Here is a 17,665-nt window from a genome sequence, read left to right as displayed (position 1 = left end):
CTCCCACGGCTTTAGGGTAATTTTAGCAAACTCCAGGGTAATTTAATGAAGTTATTATAGCAGCAGACACATTTCCCCTTGGCCAGGCCCGTGCTCACCCTGCACGTTGAGCACCCTCTCCACGCTGACGTCGGACAGGCGCTTCTTGCGCAGCTCGGCGCGGATGCGGAACACCTGGTCAGCGTACGGGGTCACCACCCCGATGCTGCCATCGTCCAGCTTGCCCCAGGCCACTGGCCACTTCCTCCTCAGCTCCTCCACACGCTCCACCACTTCAAACACCTGGGGAAAAAGGCAGGATTCTTAAAAGTTGTGTCCCACTGAGCAGCGCTCTTTGATATGGAAAGGGAATTTGAGCTTTAAGGCTTTGAAACACTGACATGACACAGTGTTGCACAAGCAATGATACTGCTGCATCCTACAGGGGTACTCTAAAGTATCCTGGAGTAAAACAATGTATTCACTATACAGCACCGTTTTTTATCTTGAAATAAGTTTTCTCAGTTAAAATTACAAACTTCAAAATTACATTAATAATCTTAATTTTCATTTTTAGGTTCTTACAAAAATGTCAAGTGCACTAGAACCTTTCTTGCCATACTTCAACTTATTTCTGTAAGTAAATGTACTGCCCAAATAGCTGTAATTTAATTTGTATTCGATATATGTCATCTTGTCATGTCTGATAACTCCAGATAACAGCATCTGTATAGGAGAGCACAATGACCTCCCATTCCAAAGGATACCATTGGGAGTTTCAGATAATTCATCAACTGCTAGTTCCTCTCTGTGAAATACTATGAAATGTGCTACCTGAAAAGCCTAATGTGTATTAACACCTGAAAACCTCCTCCTGTGAGGAGACAGCCTTCAAGTAACCTCCTGCCAGAGCAGCTCATCTCAACACACCAGAGGTACTGCACTGCACAAGGCATTTCTGAGTAACCTTACAGAAGGTTTGTGATTCCTTTTCTTTCTTTTTTTTTTTCAATTTACATTCAATAAATATTTCTCCAGCTATTTAAAGCACGATAATTCATGGTGCTGCTTTCCTACAGCATTTCAAATGCAAGCACAGCCTCTTAAAGAAAAAAAATTCTGTTAATCCTTAAAAAGTCACAAATAGTTTATTTTTGGCAATTTCAGAGGATAGTGAAAATATGGGACGATTTTTAAGCAAGTCCTGGATGTTTTTGTGACATCAATTCTTGCATTTAAAAGCCAGCTCTGCTGACAAAGGCTATTAGAATAAACTTTGATATCTATAAAAACCATAGCACAAAAATAAGGATCTATTGTAGGTATTTTGGCAAGATTCTCTGAAAGGATATAGCTTCTAGGTATGTATTTAGAATTAATACCACATAGGGAAATTTTAAAATTAAGACCAACAAGGGAAAGTGCATTTCCCAGAATAATTCTTAATATAGGCATCAATGAACCACAAGATGCCCCAATGCAAACATCCATTAAGGGTCAAACAGAAAAAATCTCCCTCATCATCTAATTCCAGTTTTTCCTGCTGGTGTTTAAGGAGCTGTTGTCCTTCATTTCTGCCTGTGGCCATTAATGACTCACAGTTTTCAGACAGTTACTTGGCCACTGAAGATATTTTTAGGTCCTTTACAACTTTTTTTAAATGGCAAAGCAATCCAAGTAGAGTAATGAAAGCAGTCAGGTGTCCAGAAGTCATTGGAGCTTCTTATTTCAGAAGATATTTTAATGCAGCAAAGAATGTTTAATAAGTGCAGCACAACAACAAACAGGTTTCCAAATTGTGCAGCAGAGGAACCCCACCATGATCAACAAGGGGAAACAGGCAGCTCTGCAGTGCTTCATAACAAACACTACCCAGAAATTCCTCCTAACCTTATGAAAATCACCGCTATTTCTTTGATTTTCCCTCCCTCCCTAACTGCAGGTGACTGGAAAAAGGCATCTTCCACTATGAAAAGCATTATCAAGGCAGAAGGTGGGAGGTGGGTGCTGCTGCATGTGTTTGTTTTTGTGGGCTTGGGTTGTTCAGCTCTTCTAAACACAAGGGAAGGAATGAGAATGAAAGCAATTTTTGAAGAATACCAATAAATCTACATGAAACAAACAGATAGAGAATAAGTTCTCACCTAAAAGAATCTCATCTGCACATTATCAGTTAGACATTGATCCTAAACATATTAAAGGAAATGTGAAATGTTACTCCTGAGGACTCTTATCTGAGTGGGAACATTTCTACAACAGTCAAAGAAATCTAAGTTTTACTTCAAATTGCAGTTACTCTCAGTTGCTAAGATACATCTATCAGAATGTCACATAAATTATCAGGAAAGACAAATCTTTTCTCCTGAAGAATGAGCCTGGGAGAATGAGATGTAGCTTATAATTTGCAGAGAAAAAAAAGAAGGTAAATTAGTGGAAATGTTTACTACAATTGCAATTTTCATTACATCATGTTTAGCAAACTCCATGTTCCACTCTCCTAGTAGAGGACAATTTATGTCTTCCACCCACACTGAGCATAAACTAGTAAATTTGGGGGAGTGGAGTTTAAAAAAACAATCAACAGTAAAAGCAAAGAAGAGTTACCTCTGCATTATTGTAAAAAGCTGTACTATTTTTTTCTTGCACATCTTCTCCACGTGCTGTGAAGAAAGTCAAAGGGTAGAAATCTTTGTGTGCTGGCTGCTTTCCACTTGCCATCAATTTGCCTTCATAGAAAAGTTCAGATGTGTAACTGTAACGAGGCAAAACAGGGGAAAATGTGGAGTCTACACATGAGCTCACTGATAAAATATGCAAATCTCCCTGATGAAATATGCAACCACAAAATACTTCATAAGGAAAACAGAACCACTGATTACTATTCAGCATCTTCAAATGATTTCTCTGAACTGATATTTCCCTTCTACAGACACAGCAGAAGGCACTAAAAATACGCTTCTCCAACACTTTTTCTACAAAGGCTGTTTTCTCTTCTCATCTAAAGCTCGACAAAGTTATGAACATTCTCACTGATGTTTCACTCAGAAGTTCTGATGGCTGGAAAGTGCACAAAAAGAACACTTGCTGTCTGGCACTGGTTATTCCCCAGGCTGGACAATGAGCTTGCTCATGTCAGTTAAGAGTTATTGAACTTGGAAGATAAATTTACTACAGATTTCATGTGCACTGAGCACGACGCAGGCCAAGTGTTCAGCTGTCAACCAAGCTTTTCTTCTGTGACTTCTACTCCAGGCTGATCTGTGTTGCTAGAGACCAGAAACACAACCAGAACAGAGTTCCTCTGCTGGCAGCAGCCATTCCAGCAGCTGGCTGACTGAAAAAGAAATGAGGCAAGAAGTACTTCATGGTGAAAAGCAGGAGGGAAAAAGGCAACCTGAATGGAATGAGACAAAAAGGCAGCAAGGAGAGACTGCAGAGTGTTGGAAATGTTATTGCACAGTAGAGCTAAATTAATGCACTGGCTTCCAGTAATGAGTGAATTTTGGTAGCATCTCACTTTCAATGCTCAGCCTCCAACCTTAATTTTCTTTGGATATCACTCAGAGGCTGCAGAAACCTGAGCAGAGCCTGACATGAAGACAACCAAAGCAGGAGATTGTGCAGCTGGTGGGTCCATCCAGTTCTTCCAGGATTCCAGCTGCTGCAGCTTGAGATGGAAACAGCTGCTCATGGAAAAGCCACAGAAACTTTTCTGCTACCAAATCGCCATCAAAGGACTGCAGCCCACCCCTGACCTGAACTGCCTTACCCTGGACAACCCTGAAGAACACTGGCTCCTCTCTGGGTTAGGCTGCAGCAGTCACTCCACAGCAGCCAGGGGGCAGAACTAACCATCTCTTCTGCAAATTAACTTTCCGTAATGAGATCTCATTAAACAACAAAACTTTTCTGTATGGGCTGGTTTTTTCCAATTACAGCTCCAAAGTCAGGCTGAACTAATGGCTCCTTCTTTCCTCTATTTCTCATGGTGTCTCTGCTTCAGTGAGGTAGAGATGATTAATGAGCCCTTCATCTTCCTACGCTTCTGTCCTAAGTGCCATGGTCCCATTTGTGAGGGGAAATTCCATAATACACAAAAAAGGAGACTCGAGACATCTCCTAAAGGGACCACCATGGGAGTGTTCAGCTGGTTTCACCTCCCACAGCAACACTTCCCAGTGGAATTGGGCATACTGGACTTTGACCAGAGAGCCAACCAGCCCCAGTGGTGTTTCTGCATCTTCACCTCAGTGTTCAACAAAGTGGCTCTTTCTTGGAACTCCCTGTCTGAACTTCAGCTGCTGAAGTGAATTTTCATGATCTTTCTGAGGTAAATGACATGGAAGTGATCTCCAAGGAAAAGCTGAAATGATCCCTTCTGTCACAGACATCCTTTTCACTAAAATCCTTTCTTTAGGATTTTTTCCTTCTGGGAAGCTGAGGCCCCAGAAACAAAAGGTAAACAATAGGTTATCTGCTTCTGTGGAATGCAACAGGTCAGTTCTGGATTGGCCCAGATTGAGTGTTTGGAAATAATGGCCAATCCAGAACTGAGCTCTCTCGGACACAGTCCGAGAGAGCAAGGTTTGTTGTTCATTCTTTACTTTCTATTCTTAGGTAGTTAGCAGCTTCTGGGAACTCTCCTTTTCTTTTTCTTTTAGTATAGTTATAATGTAATATATATATATATATCATAACATAATAAATCAAGCCTTCTGATCATGGAGCCCATCTCGTCTCTTCCTTCACCCCGAAAACCTTGTGACCAACCGACGACACCCTTCCTTTACAGATGTTCTCTCATTTCAAAATCAGAAACTCAAAATATGGGTAAGAAATTTAGCAGTACTCAGCCTATAACTACAAAGTCCATAAAGTGAAGACAGATCAAGCTATGTAAAAAAATATTTTACATTCTCACTTTTGATTCCCCAGAGCACTTAAATATTTCTGCTTTTGCTTTGAACACAGTGATAACCTAATTAGTATGACTGGATACCAACATAATATTCCTCAGTACATATTTGAGCCAGGATTTAAACTTTAGCATTTTTCCCCATGATTGCACTTATTCTTTCCAGCACAGCTCATGGATGAGCTCATTACACTGGCAGCCATTAGTTTATCATAGCATAAAAATGCAAACCCACTGATTAATGTGTCTTGAAAGAAGTAATAAAAGATGTCAACAGTAAAGAAACATGCTCAAAATTTGACCTATTTTTTCCATTCACAGTTGGATATCCATATGTTCCTTACATTGCCCACAGCTTACCATTCCAAGATAATCACCCCCAGTAAATCTAAAATTCTGAAATGGTTCAAAGGAGCACCAAGCCTATATAATAAGCTGCTGGGTGGTTAAAAAGAGAAAGTTGCTCTTCTTTGGTTTAGTGTGCAAGCCCAACCTGAATGAGGGCTCTGTCCCACAGCCCTGGTAGTTGCTCTAAGGAGTCCAAACGACCACACAGATTTACTAATTAACTTTGAAACAAGTAAGATTTCATGCCAGAAACACTTCAGCTGTGCTTGGCTCTTTTGTTCACTGGCAGCAGTCAGAAGAAGCACGTGATAGAGTGAAAAAGTTCACACCTACTTGATGATTGCTTCATGGGAGCGATAGTTCTCACAGAGCAGGATCCTGCACGGGAACTCGGCAGGGTAGTGCTCGTAGAGCCGGTCGAGCAAGGAAACATGGAGGTTTCTTTCCCTGGCAAATTCACTGTAGACAAAAGGACTGAGCTGTAATAGACACACACACACAAAGAAAACGTAACTAAATGGGTGGACTCGGAATTTCATGCTCCCAACATATGTATTTGCATCAACCCAAAAGTGAAACCTCCCTCTCACTGGACATTCACCGCTGGAAGACACAGATCGTGGTTATTCCAAAGAAATGCTCCTGCCTCCCAGAAAAGTAACAAAAGACCAGCATGGTCTTAAAGGAACAATAAAATACTCAATAACTATGCAAAGAGCCCTTCTATTTAAGTTTAACACTCCCAACTGTGTTTAGAATGACTTTACACCATTATTCTGACAACCACTTCTACAATTCAATTATTACCACAAATAGTACAAATCAGAAAACAAAGAAATTTTAGTACCATTTAAAAACTTAAATAGAAATGTTGTTGAAAAAACAAAAACCCAGTGACCTATTTACTGTTACACTAAACTCCTACTGGGCTTGCTTAACAATAAAACCAACATCTACTACAGCTGGAAAAATAGAATCAAAGAAGATGAAATTTCCAAGCGTAGAAATGATGTCAATCTATTTTGTCATTCTGAATTCGTATGATTCAGCTACAGATCAGTTTTTGTAATTTAAATACTGGACACCTAATAGAGGATCTTCTGTTAAGACCCTGAGCTACAGAGCAGCCGGAGACACACAGGCCCTGGGAGGAATTCATCCACACAGCTGGGCTGATAAGATCAAGCCTGAAGTAAGAATTCCAAGCTCTGGAAAAGCATTTTGAGAGTAGTATTTAAAAAGCACTACTCCACTGCTTGGCATCATTAATATCATTGAAATTATCCAGCAGTATTAAATTATTGGTGGCAACACCATTCTGAGTTTGTTACTGTACCAAAGCACGCATCCACCCTACTGCTACTGTGAGATGCAAAGAGAATTAAAGGCAAATCTATAAAAACAAATAAATCTAGCCTAAATCAATAAAGCAAGTAAAGCTGACTTTTCCAAGCATGCTTTCTCATGCCTACAGGCTGAAAAATGACAGGCAGAATCAGTGTTTGAAACTCTCTAAACCACGCAGCTCCCAGGCACTTTGCAGCAACATAAAAGCACTGGCTAGTTTCAGTTTCCTATTTCTCACTTGTTCAATCTTCACCAGATTAGATGCTTCTAATAAAAACTTAAAAGTTCTCTCAATCCTAATTCTCCATATTCTTGAATTCTTTTAAAAATCAACAGGGAATATCAGTCATAAACTCCTACTGTAATAAATATCCTCATATCTTAAATAACATCCCTGGAATCCTCCTTGGCTTCCCCATCTATTGTATGATTTGGTGCACATAAATGACTTAAATAGATAAATACAAATATTATACATATGCACTTCATACTCAAAAATTGCACAGCTCTTACCTGCATATGGTCTCCAGCCAAGACAATTCTTGTGTTTTTATTAGCTAATGCCAGAGGCATAATCGTTTCACACTCCATAGCTTGAGCAGCTTCATCTAACAGAATATGTGTAAAAAACCCTGTAAAACACAAATTTCACCAAATAAATGAAACTTGAAATTTGATAAAATGAATACTGAAAACAAGAACTTGAACTTAACATTCTGTATTCCGATAGTAACCAAAACTAGAATTTAAAAAACTATGGCTTACACAAATTAATTCCTAGCAGCTAATGAAACCCACAAAATTTTCACACCCATCAAATGACCAACAGTGGTCACCTGGTGGCCAGTGACATTAGCAGCAGCCCCAGGTCTGCCTCTTTCTTGTGATACACATGAAATTAAACACATGTTTTATTTGAGCCCTCCTTACCCCAAGAAGAAATATCTCTTGGCAGACCATCCCTCAAGAGATTTCTCAAATCTGAAAGTTATTTTGCCACCATGAGACTTGAAGAGCTTTGGACAGTGACAAGGAATTCCTCATGTCGTTAAGTCCTAGTAATTATTTTATAGACTAAATTTCCCATTAAAATTGCACACATACCTGAGCACCTTGCTGGTTATGGGCTTAAAGGAATGTTGGGGGGGAAAAAAGGAACAGAAGTTGAAGGAAAATTTAAATTCAATCTTATGATAATATTGGACCAAAAGTTTGGTGGGAATCTATGCACTGAAGAACATGCACTTGAAAAGAAACTTGGCCACTGTGGACTTATATTTTATGAAATCTAAACTCAGAACAGGTATAGAAGTGGTTTTATACATTGATGTCTGTGATATATTAAGGTTTAAAACAAAGTATTAGAGGACTTGGTGCATCATCCAATTCAGATTACATACATTAAAATGCAGCAATTTTCTTTGGAAAATATGAATTTCATACAGCTGCAGAGACATTGCTATGGCATGACTGTACACAGCCTGCTGCCAAACAAAGCAGCTATTTCTATCTAAAGATCCAAAAATATTTACCATAAATTCCATATTAGTTTTCTCTGTTGCAACAAATGCTTAAATGTAGCCATAAAAAACTAATCCTAACAACTCATATAAAAAAATTCCATGTTCTCCAAAAAGCAGATGGATTCAATTTGGAGATCAGGAAAATAATAAACCCTAAGCAGCCTGTGCCCCAAAAAATCAGTCTAATATCTTTCAGTTTAGAAAACAACCCTAAATGTATCATGTTAACAAAGACAGGGCTTGTATGTGTGGGAGTTGCTTGCAAAGCTAAACAATTCACAAAACAAGGGGAAAAAGCTCTCTGTTATTTATGCTTACACACTCCACTGAGTAATGACCTTAATGAGCATAATATTCAAAGTCAGAATCTCAAATAGAATTTTCCCTCTTGGATCTCACAAACACCAGATCATAGATAGTACTGCTTCTTTATTTAATTTTTTTTAAGAAGGAAAAAAAAACAAGCAAAAGGTTAATTAGAATGCCAGCAGTTTACAGCTTTGTAATAAACATTTATTCATAAAAAAACAAACAAGCATGTTAAGATTATCATAGTTTACTTTATTTTTAAACAGTTCCAAGAATTGGGTAAGGGACCAACAGCGTCAAAAGGAAGATATTTCTTAAGCACGGACACTTCTTGTCTAGGAATTATCTTACCTGGTTCAAGATCCAGCTGACATAGATACTGTGATGTATTTAAAGTAACAACTACTACTCGTTGCTTAAGAATGTCTTCTTTCTGTGGCATCTGAAAGGTGGAATGTGTGCTTGAAATCAAACAGTACTGATGCACAACTGGGTGAACAGTCTTTACCCAGCGATTTCGGAAATATACCCTAGGAAAGAAAAAGGGGTTTATTTTCCATCAGCTTGGAACACTGCCTAATATTTCAAATATTTCAAACACTAATATTCTGTTTTCTGAAAAATGAATGTCATCTTCAAGAAGCAAAATGGCACAACTATGCAGAATTACATGCTAAAATGTCTTGGATTCACCTCCTAGAATTGCAGCAGTTTTACATATATGAACAGCTAGCATGTTTTATTTCACATATAGACATCTGTAAATTCTTCAAATATTTATGTCCTGTGATCCTCACATCAACACCTATTTAATTTTAAACTTACAATAAACTCATTTTTAATAAATATTTGCTGACCTGAAACGGAACTATAGCCCAGGGTATGGAACTGACAGTGGCCTGCACATCTCAGCCACTGCAGCTGATACATGAAATACGTTCAAATCCTGCTGTTCCTCCCACCCATCCCATGTGCTGTCTGAATTCTACAAACCAAACATGAGGTGGATTCATCTTTATATCATACAGGGCCATAACTGTGATACTCTGGATAAAAGAATGGGAAAACAGTGCCAGAAGATTGACTGGAGTCTAAAATATAAGGACAGTGACTGGATTTCAGACACCCTTCCACGACACATCAGGTCATTTTAACCACCATCCCATGGGATCAGTGATGGATTTTTCTCAGGAAGGGATGACCTGTTACAGCCAGTTTGGCTACATGGAAGAGAAACACAGAAGACACAAAGGCTGTGCCCAGAACACAGGGTACAAGTAACTCCACAGGGTGAACACATCCTGCAAGGAGCTGGATAAAGGTGCCTTGTGACATCTCCATCAGGTGCTCCTCACCACCATAATCTCTATCAAGAACTATAAATCTGAAGTAGAACCTTCAAACTACAAGAAATTATTGTACAGAAATTAAAGCTTAAATTTATTTCCAAAGATGAAATTAATTTAAATCATTTCAGTTCTAAATATAGGGTTTAATGCTGTTCAGTTTACCTATTCATTATTTTATTTCTCTTGCATCCATAGTTCAAATCCCAAATCATTAATAAAGCGTTTGGAAATGTGTAATTATGCACCTAATTGCAGAGCATGATTGCACTGGCTGGACTCTGGATATCACATGTCCACCCACGTCTGAAAATTACAGCTGAGCTCCATGTGATGTGAGAGAAACGAGTACCAGCACTAGAATAAATCTGGTTTGTGAAGATACATTGCCCATTTTGGACAAAATGAAACTCAAAGGCACCTCAGTACCCTGAATGACTTTTGATTTGACAACACAACCAAGGCAAATCCACATTGGAGACCAAAGGTAACTCCAGGTAAAACTGGGTTCAGAGCAGGAACAACCCCCACACTCCTGAGTCATTCTCAGAACAAGAGGCTTCTAATGTAACCCCACATATTTATTTGTTCTCAGCTATCAAAGGGATGAGTTTTATTTGATAAACTGTTATTGCACCAAGTCATGGCCTAACAGCTACAACAAGGGAGCAAGATAACCCCTGCTCCACATATCCCAGCTTTTTTATCCTCAGCTTTTGTGTATTTCACTTTCCCAACCTTAACTGAGGTTATACTTACCCATCACCTCACAGGATTACTGTGAGCATTACTGAGTTTATTGGGAGTTTATGTTTGTAAAGCACTTTGAGATTCTTGGATGAAAGGTGCTATTGAAATGCAAAATATTATGGTTATTAGACATTATTATACCATGCACTGTCTTTTATTACAAAAATTCAACTGTGGGTGACTCACAGATTGGCTGACAGCATTTCAAACTGCATTGCTGCTTACCCATTAATTTCTTTTATTTTGATGTGAGATCAAATAGGTACCCCAGAGCTATTATTCACCACTGGCATAAAAACACCTGACAGATGTGACTACTTCGAAAATGTCATGAGAGAAGTTAAGCTTCACTGAACAAGGACTTACTTTCTCAGGTGCAACCTGGGCTATGGGTGATTCTATTCACCCATAATTTCATTATTAGGCGGTTTTTTTTCTCAAAGTTGGAAGAACCAATTACAAAAATGGGGTTTACCAGCTTAACAGAAATCATAACATTTCACCCTGCAACATGCCCTTAACTTCTGATTAATCAAAGACTAAACTTCTAAAATGTTTAGTCTTAACCTTGCATGAGCAGAGGCAACTCCAGCAGAGTCAGGGAGTTACTAATCAAAACACTCATTAGTACCCACACCACATTTTATTATTATTTGGGTACAAAGTGGGAAAAGGCTGCAGCCACTCTGTACCATTTTGTTCCTTGTACAGAACCCAAACCCAACCACAGCTTACATGAGATTTTTTTTCCCATCATGTGCCGCATATCAAGGCTTTAATTGTGGAGAAATGAAAACCTTGCAGGGTGAGGTTTACCCAAACCACAGGCAGTGAAATTACTGGCACATATATGGAGCGTTGCCTCAAAATGGAAATCCCAGATCATAGATTAGGGACTCAATCTTCTGCAAACAAAGGCACTGAATCTATCCACTGCATTTAATGCTTGGTTAACATGCAAGGAATCTGCATTTCCTTTGCAAATTTATTTCTAAGTGTGGCATCTGGGTACCTACAACAGAAGCTTCAATTTCTGTGCATCTCCAGCTAATGAGGAATGCAAGGAGCTGGCAGCTGACCTGCCTGTGCTTCCAGCATCTTCCCTGCATGGCAGCACAAAAGAAAATTTCCCCAACCATTTCAACTAAGTGTCAGTCAAATCAAGTAGCTCCAGGCTGGGATTGCTTCTAGCCACTTAAAATACACTTCTAAAATGTAATAAAGGGGGAGTCTGGAGTCAGAACCTCTGAGGAGGCTAAAAAGAGTTTAATTTGCACTCCTGTCCTACAACAGTGACTTTTTCTGGTGACTCCTTACAGCAGTGGGGACTAAACTTCAGCTTTCAAAATTTCTTTTCCTGTTCTGAACTTGACTCCTCTCAGTTCAGAATAGAAAGGCCAGGACTCTGCCCTCCAATAAACCTTTCTGGGATACATTCCACCTCCTCAGCTTTGCTGCTGGTACTTCTCACCTGAAATCCCTCAAGTAAAAAGAGCACAAAAACTCAGAGGGAAAGAAATCTAGCAGGGTAACTTCATGTCTCTGTTAAGAGACTATTAAAAAAAATAAATCTATCAAGTCCCAGGAAGCCTAAAGGAAACTTTAAAAGCACCTGATTTCCTTCTTCCATTTCTTTAGATCCATCTCCAAAGAGAGGCTCATTCTCACAAACAAATATGTTCCTTGAGAGGCAGAAAACATGTGAAAAACCTGTCCTACAACTTGGAAGTTCCCCTTTTTTAATCCCTTTTTCCTTTAAGATGCATGCTAGAAGTTTCAACAAAAAACTCACTGGCAGAAGAGTAATGTATTTTCCAAACTAACATTTGGTAAGATGAATTAATTCCATTTTCAGTACAAGAACTCATTTGGAAAAGGGGGCCAATGGTGTTTTAAAACCTGCTGGGGTTTTTAGTCTGAGTTGCTGTTTGCTTTCGTTTCTAATTCAACTCTGGCTCCTATGGATTATTTTTTATAACCTGGATAATTCTTAGCTAGCAGCCACATACTAAAGCTACCTGGTTCCAGGATATATGCAGAACATGCATATGAATGTTATGATCAAAGTAGTAAAAAAAGGAACTGAAGGGGTTTCAGTGAGATATTTTTAACAGAACTAACTTATTTTTTGACACTGCTGAACTGAAGATATTAGTTTTATTTATTCCTAAGCAAGACCATGCTTACAAATAAATAAAAATACTCAATACAGATAAAGGCTGGATCAACCTCCTTCCTTTTCCCTTAGTATTCCAGTGTATGGAAACAACTGAATGTGAAATATGCAAGTAAAATAATACTAAATTCATATTATAATAATACCTCAGCCACTGCCCAGCAAAATACAGAGGAATTGCTGCTATCTGCTTGCTGGAGTTTTTAGGAGAGGGTGATAATCTGAATTCTCCTTCCTCAGCAGCCACCTCCAGAAGGTTCCAGCAGCTGATGGAGACAGGCACATCCAGGGAGTAAAAGAAAATACAAATCAGGAGCCAATTACTCCCTCTTCCAGCTCTGACTCACCATCTAAAGGTGCCTGGCTGCTCCTGCACACTAAAAATCAGGTGGCTCACCATCAAACAGAAGCACTTAATCCAGGCTCTCTCCTCCCAGCTGTAGCTTGGGTTTGGTTTCATTCCTTCAGAAACATTTCTGCATTCATTTATGTAAGTATATGAAATTGTTTCAGTGTCAAGTTTCTCCAGTAAAAGGCAGATTTTGGAGTGTGCCCCTAATACAGTTGACTCATCTAATCAAACCCAGGGGCACAAGTTTTTTCTGGGTAATAATTTGTTTATGGGCATCAGGACTATGGAATTTGGCCTTCAGGCTTTGCTGGTATTTCATTTACGTGCAGAAGTTAGATTTAACATAAATTCTCACTGTTCACTCTGACTCTGTATTTTCCAAAGGGCATAGGAAGTTATTTTATTAAGAGATAATACAAATTTATAACTTGATATTTAAACAAAAAGCTCCACAAACTCTACTTTTCAAACTTTTATGTCACATCACTGACAGGATAATTTATTTAATGTACATCTTATCCACGGAAAGATCTACATGGCTTTCAGTACAAAATGTTAAATAATTTAGCTTTCCTTCTTTAAAAACAACATAAATATTATAAAATATTGTGTTGCTCCCCACTAAGCCAACTCATCACTTGTAAAGCAAATAAGGGATAAAATCTACAGTAGTGTTCAGTTATTAAGAAGCACAATGAACTCTACAAGCAGAACATCTACCTTGAATAATTAACTGCTTCCACTCCACTTGATGTTTCCTTTTAAATACTGCAGAGGCTCAGATCCCCCTGTTTAATCTAACAGTAATGATTTTAATTTGAAAATACACCTTTACAACAGTCAATAAGGGAGGTACATCCATAAATAATTTTGAACTGGGAGTCTCACACAATTCCAGTTTGGATTCAGAAAAATTGACCTTTAACTCCTGCCAGAGCAGGTTAATGCACTTTGTGCTCAAATAACTCTATCTCTCAGATTTTTTATTTGAACCATACATTTTGGATCCATTAACATATATACACAACTCCAGAGGTGCCTCCATTTCCTTAAACTTCCATTTTTCATAGAGGTGTCCTGACTATTTGAACAGCATCAGACAATCCATAGCAGCACTTTCTGAAGGCTTTATAACAAATACTACAACAATTAAATTTAAATTCAAACATTCAGTGACTTCTATGTTATGTGCTGTGATTCTCTTAGCAAATATCCAAATAAATTTTAACCATAAGAAAAATACCACTTTTTATGTTTTCCATAATTCTGATACTGGACTACATAGTTGAAAACAAGGCAGCAATAATGCGGCAACAATAAAACTGTATTTAACTCCTTGCACTGTTAAATCACACTTCAATATTCCCAAAAATGTCAATTACACACATTTTTTCCCTTCAGAAAATTAAGACTCCATAAAGCTTTTCATCCCAAAGTGCTTTACAAATCACCTAAGACGATCTGTGTTAAAACACAACCAGATCAAAGACATCTTTTTAAAAACAACACTGCCTTCTTTCCCTTGGCCAGACCCTCAGTGTCTGTAAAATGTCACATGGCAACCAAAGGCAACAGACCTAAGAGAATTTACACCTGTTGCAAATGTAGCCTTTTCACATAACTTCATTGGCTTTACTGCTATTGCAAAAAATATAAGTCCAGGATGGCTTTTAATAGCTAGCAAGTAAACACAGAGTCATTTTCTTAGTAACATTATAAACTCACCCACTGGCATTCAGAAAATGATGCCCATAATTTATAATATATATATACACCAAGTTAGCAGTATACATTGTGATTACTGGGCAAAATGTTCCCAGGAGCAGATTTATGCCCATAAATAAATCCTCCTTAACTATTTCCATGCAAGTTTGCCCTCCTTGCTCTTAAGATTCTGCTTCTTTTTAATTTTTTTCCTAAACCAATTTCCCCAATACACATTAAGTAAGTACATTTCAACACACAAACAATCACTTCACACTGATTTATCAGAAAAGCCCAAACTACTTTCACACATTTCTCCTATGGCACCAAAATGTTTCTCCAAGAAGCCAGGTGGGGAGCCCCAGTTTCCAAATTAGCCTTATAACTGTGAGTCAAAATTTTCAGAAATTAAAATACAACTAAAGTCCATTTTATTTTATTATAGTCGCTTTTAGATGAGTCTATCAAAAGTTTGATCATTAGGAAAGAAACATTTATCAACAGAATAATAAAAGCTTAAAAAAGGATGTCTTTATTTTTATTTAACAAATGACCAAAAGTTATGTTACAATATTTCATATTCCTTTTAGGCTGTTTTTAAATGCACTGCTGGTAATGCCAATATGCTTTTATATTTTAAAAGTTCTTTAACCTTTTTTTATAGACACCTTTTCTTAAGAATAGTATTTCACAGATATATAATAAGCCTTAAAAAAATACCTGAGAGGTCTTGCCTGGGGATTGCCTGCTTCTACATATGGATGTAAATAATCCTTTATGTAGAGATCAGCAGCACTATTAGAATGGGTGCAAATGAGAATCCTGCTGGAATAAATGGATGCAAATAAAAAAGCAATGAAGAAACAGAAAACAATTCAAAGCAGTAGAATACAAAAAAAGGGAACAGTGGCCATCTTCCTGCACATTCCTCTTCATGGACCTACTGCACTCCCCATGATTCAGCCTTCAGTTCAAACCCTTCAGGTATCAGTTATCAAACAGGTTTCCAATAATCATTTTGTAATTATTAATCTAGACTTGATTTTAAAGCCCAGCTTTAGTTATCTACCATGCTGCAAAACTTCCCATGCTGAGCAAATCACAGCTATTCTATATAACTTCCACTTTAATTAGTTTTGTTCTAAATAGCAAACACAGGCCAAGATCATAAAATTACTTTATCATCCCAAACAATGAAGGATGGCTTGGGTTTGTTGGTTTCTAAGCTGGGTGGAAATTCTGTACTTCTACCTTTGACTTGAATTTTAGCCAAAAAATCCCATCCTCTGTGCTCAGTGCCCCCTCTCACCTGGTGTCCTGCTGCTGGAGGATGTGCTTGACTGCCTGAGCCAGAGTGAAGGTTTTTCCTGTCCCATAGGGACCGATGATAAGAACAGGAGGCAGCTGGATGGAGAGGGGGGTGGTGATAGCCAGAACAGCCTCTTTCTGCTTCGCGTTCAGCCGAGGGTCCAACTGCTCATCCCATTGCCTGTGCAAAGAGCCCACTGAGGTTACAAACAGCTCCCACCATCCACTGCCAGGCAGAAATTAAAGCAGGGATGATTTCAAAAACTCAAGAGCCTTTACAGAGCTGCTATGTGGATTGTGGTGCTGAGGCACGTGAAACAAATCAACAAATCTAGCAAATAATCACATGCTGTAATCATAAAAATTTGCTGTTTGTAATAAATCAGTTGTGGGGTGGGGTTTCAACCTATTCTCAATCTACATCATCCCACCTAACAACAGTTAACCTGCACAGCACACATTCTAGAAAAAGGACACACTGCACTATTCCCTGATAACAAAAGCAGGTAAACAGATTTTTCTACCATTATCATGCAACTAATAGTTCCATTAGTTATGTTTTTTCCCTGCAGCATTTACACTGTTAACTTTAAAAGTAACCAGTTACACAACCCCAGGGCTTGGCAGAAGTTATCTAAAATCAAATTTAAAAACTACTGGCTACCAATTAACAACAGACTTCTCTTTACTTTTTTTTTTAAGATCATCAGGGCACATACCTCTAATGGGAAAGCAGTTCTATAAAAAGGATTTTTGCTGTAAGCAGCCAGTGATGCCAGCACTGGGAGGAAGATGCTTTCATAAAATTCCAATGAGCATAAGAAGTTAAAGATTTCTAGACAGAGTTTTTAATATTCCCACAGACAGATTTAAAAGTAGACATGCATAGTAAAAAACACCTGTCACTGCTGCACATATGGCCATACTTTAGTAATGTGATCTGCTTTGGTACAAGCACCACACTTCTTACAGACTAGGAAAGTTTCTGTTCAGAAGTAGTTAGCAACAGAGAGCAAGATCAAGAGGGAATTGACTGAATTTTAACTTGAAAGATGCCTATGAACAACAAGCTGGCAAGAGACTAAGAAACACAGGAAAGGAACGGGGACATAAAGCAGACATAGAAGAAAAACAGGAAAGACAGTTTGGAGTTAGCTTGATTCTTAAAGAAGGACAAATCAAGCCACCAGATGGAGCTGATTTAAACTGAACTATAATCATCACATATTTTATTTAAGTATACAAAAAAATATAAAACATTATACCAACGTGCAACTGGTAGTACATAGAAGATAAAAGTTCTATCCTACTTGACTTGCCTACTTTTTACTGAAATCACTGCTTATTTCCAAAACTGTTCTTAAACACTATTTCCTTGTAAGATTCACTCAGAAGCTAATTAAGCCATTGAACAGATTGTCACTGACCTCCATTAGCTCTGTAGTATAACTCTAAACAGAACCTATTCCCTTCTTCCTCTCAGTGCTGTCAAAGCTCTGATGCACACAGCGATCATCCCACCCAGAACACTGATCCCACCCTCGTACTGGACCTGTTCTTACAGTTCCAGAGACAAACTGCAATGTTTCCAGTGTTTTTTGTCATACA

General features: G+C 38.3%; 1 protein-coding gene across 8 annotated transcripts in view; it reads right to left on the bottom strand.

The window, feature by feature from the left end:
* HELZ (helicase with zinc finger) overlaps positions 1–17,665 on the bottom strand; it is an 85,566-nt gene that overhangs the window by 23,383 nt on the left and 44,518 nt on the right. For 6 of the 8 annotated variants that reach the window (XM_030962236.1, XM_030962238.1, XM_030962243.1 and 3 more), the window contains 7 exons: positions 16,059–16,238; positions 15,470–15,574; positions 8,773–8,951; positions 7,103–7,221; positions 5,576–5,721; positions 2,584–2,731; positions 99–282 (listed from right to left, as the gene is read on the bottom strand). In XM_030962236.1, the coding sequence (XP_030818096.1) occupies positions 99–282; positions 2,584–2,731; positions 5,576–5,721; positions 7,103–7,221; positions 8,773–8,951; positions 15,470–15,574; positions 16,059–16,238 (1,061 nt within the window). The remainder of the gene's footprint in view (positions 1–98; positions 283–2,583; positions 2,732–5,575; positions 5,722–7,102; positions 7,222–8,772; positions 8,952–15,469; positions 15,575–16,058; positions 16,239–17,665) is intronic. The other 2 variants (XM_030962239.1, XM_030962240.1) reach the window with 1 other exon arrangement.

Source organism: Camarhynchus parvulus, chromosome 18 (genome assembly GCF_901933205.1).
Source record: "Camarhynchus parvulus chromosome 18, STF_HiC, whole genome shotgun sequence".
In the NCBI taxonomy this organism is placed as follows: Eukaryota; Metazoa; Chordata; class Aves; order Passeriformes; family Thraupidae; genus Camarhynchus; species Camarhynchus parvulus.
This window is presented reverse-complemented; position numbering and strand designations above follow the sequence as displayed.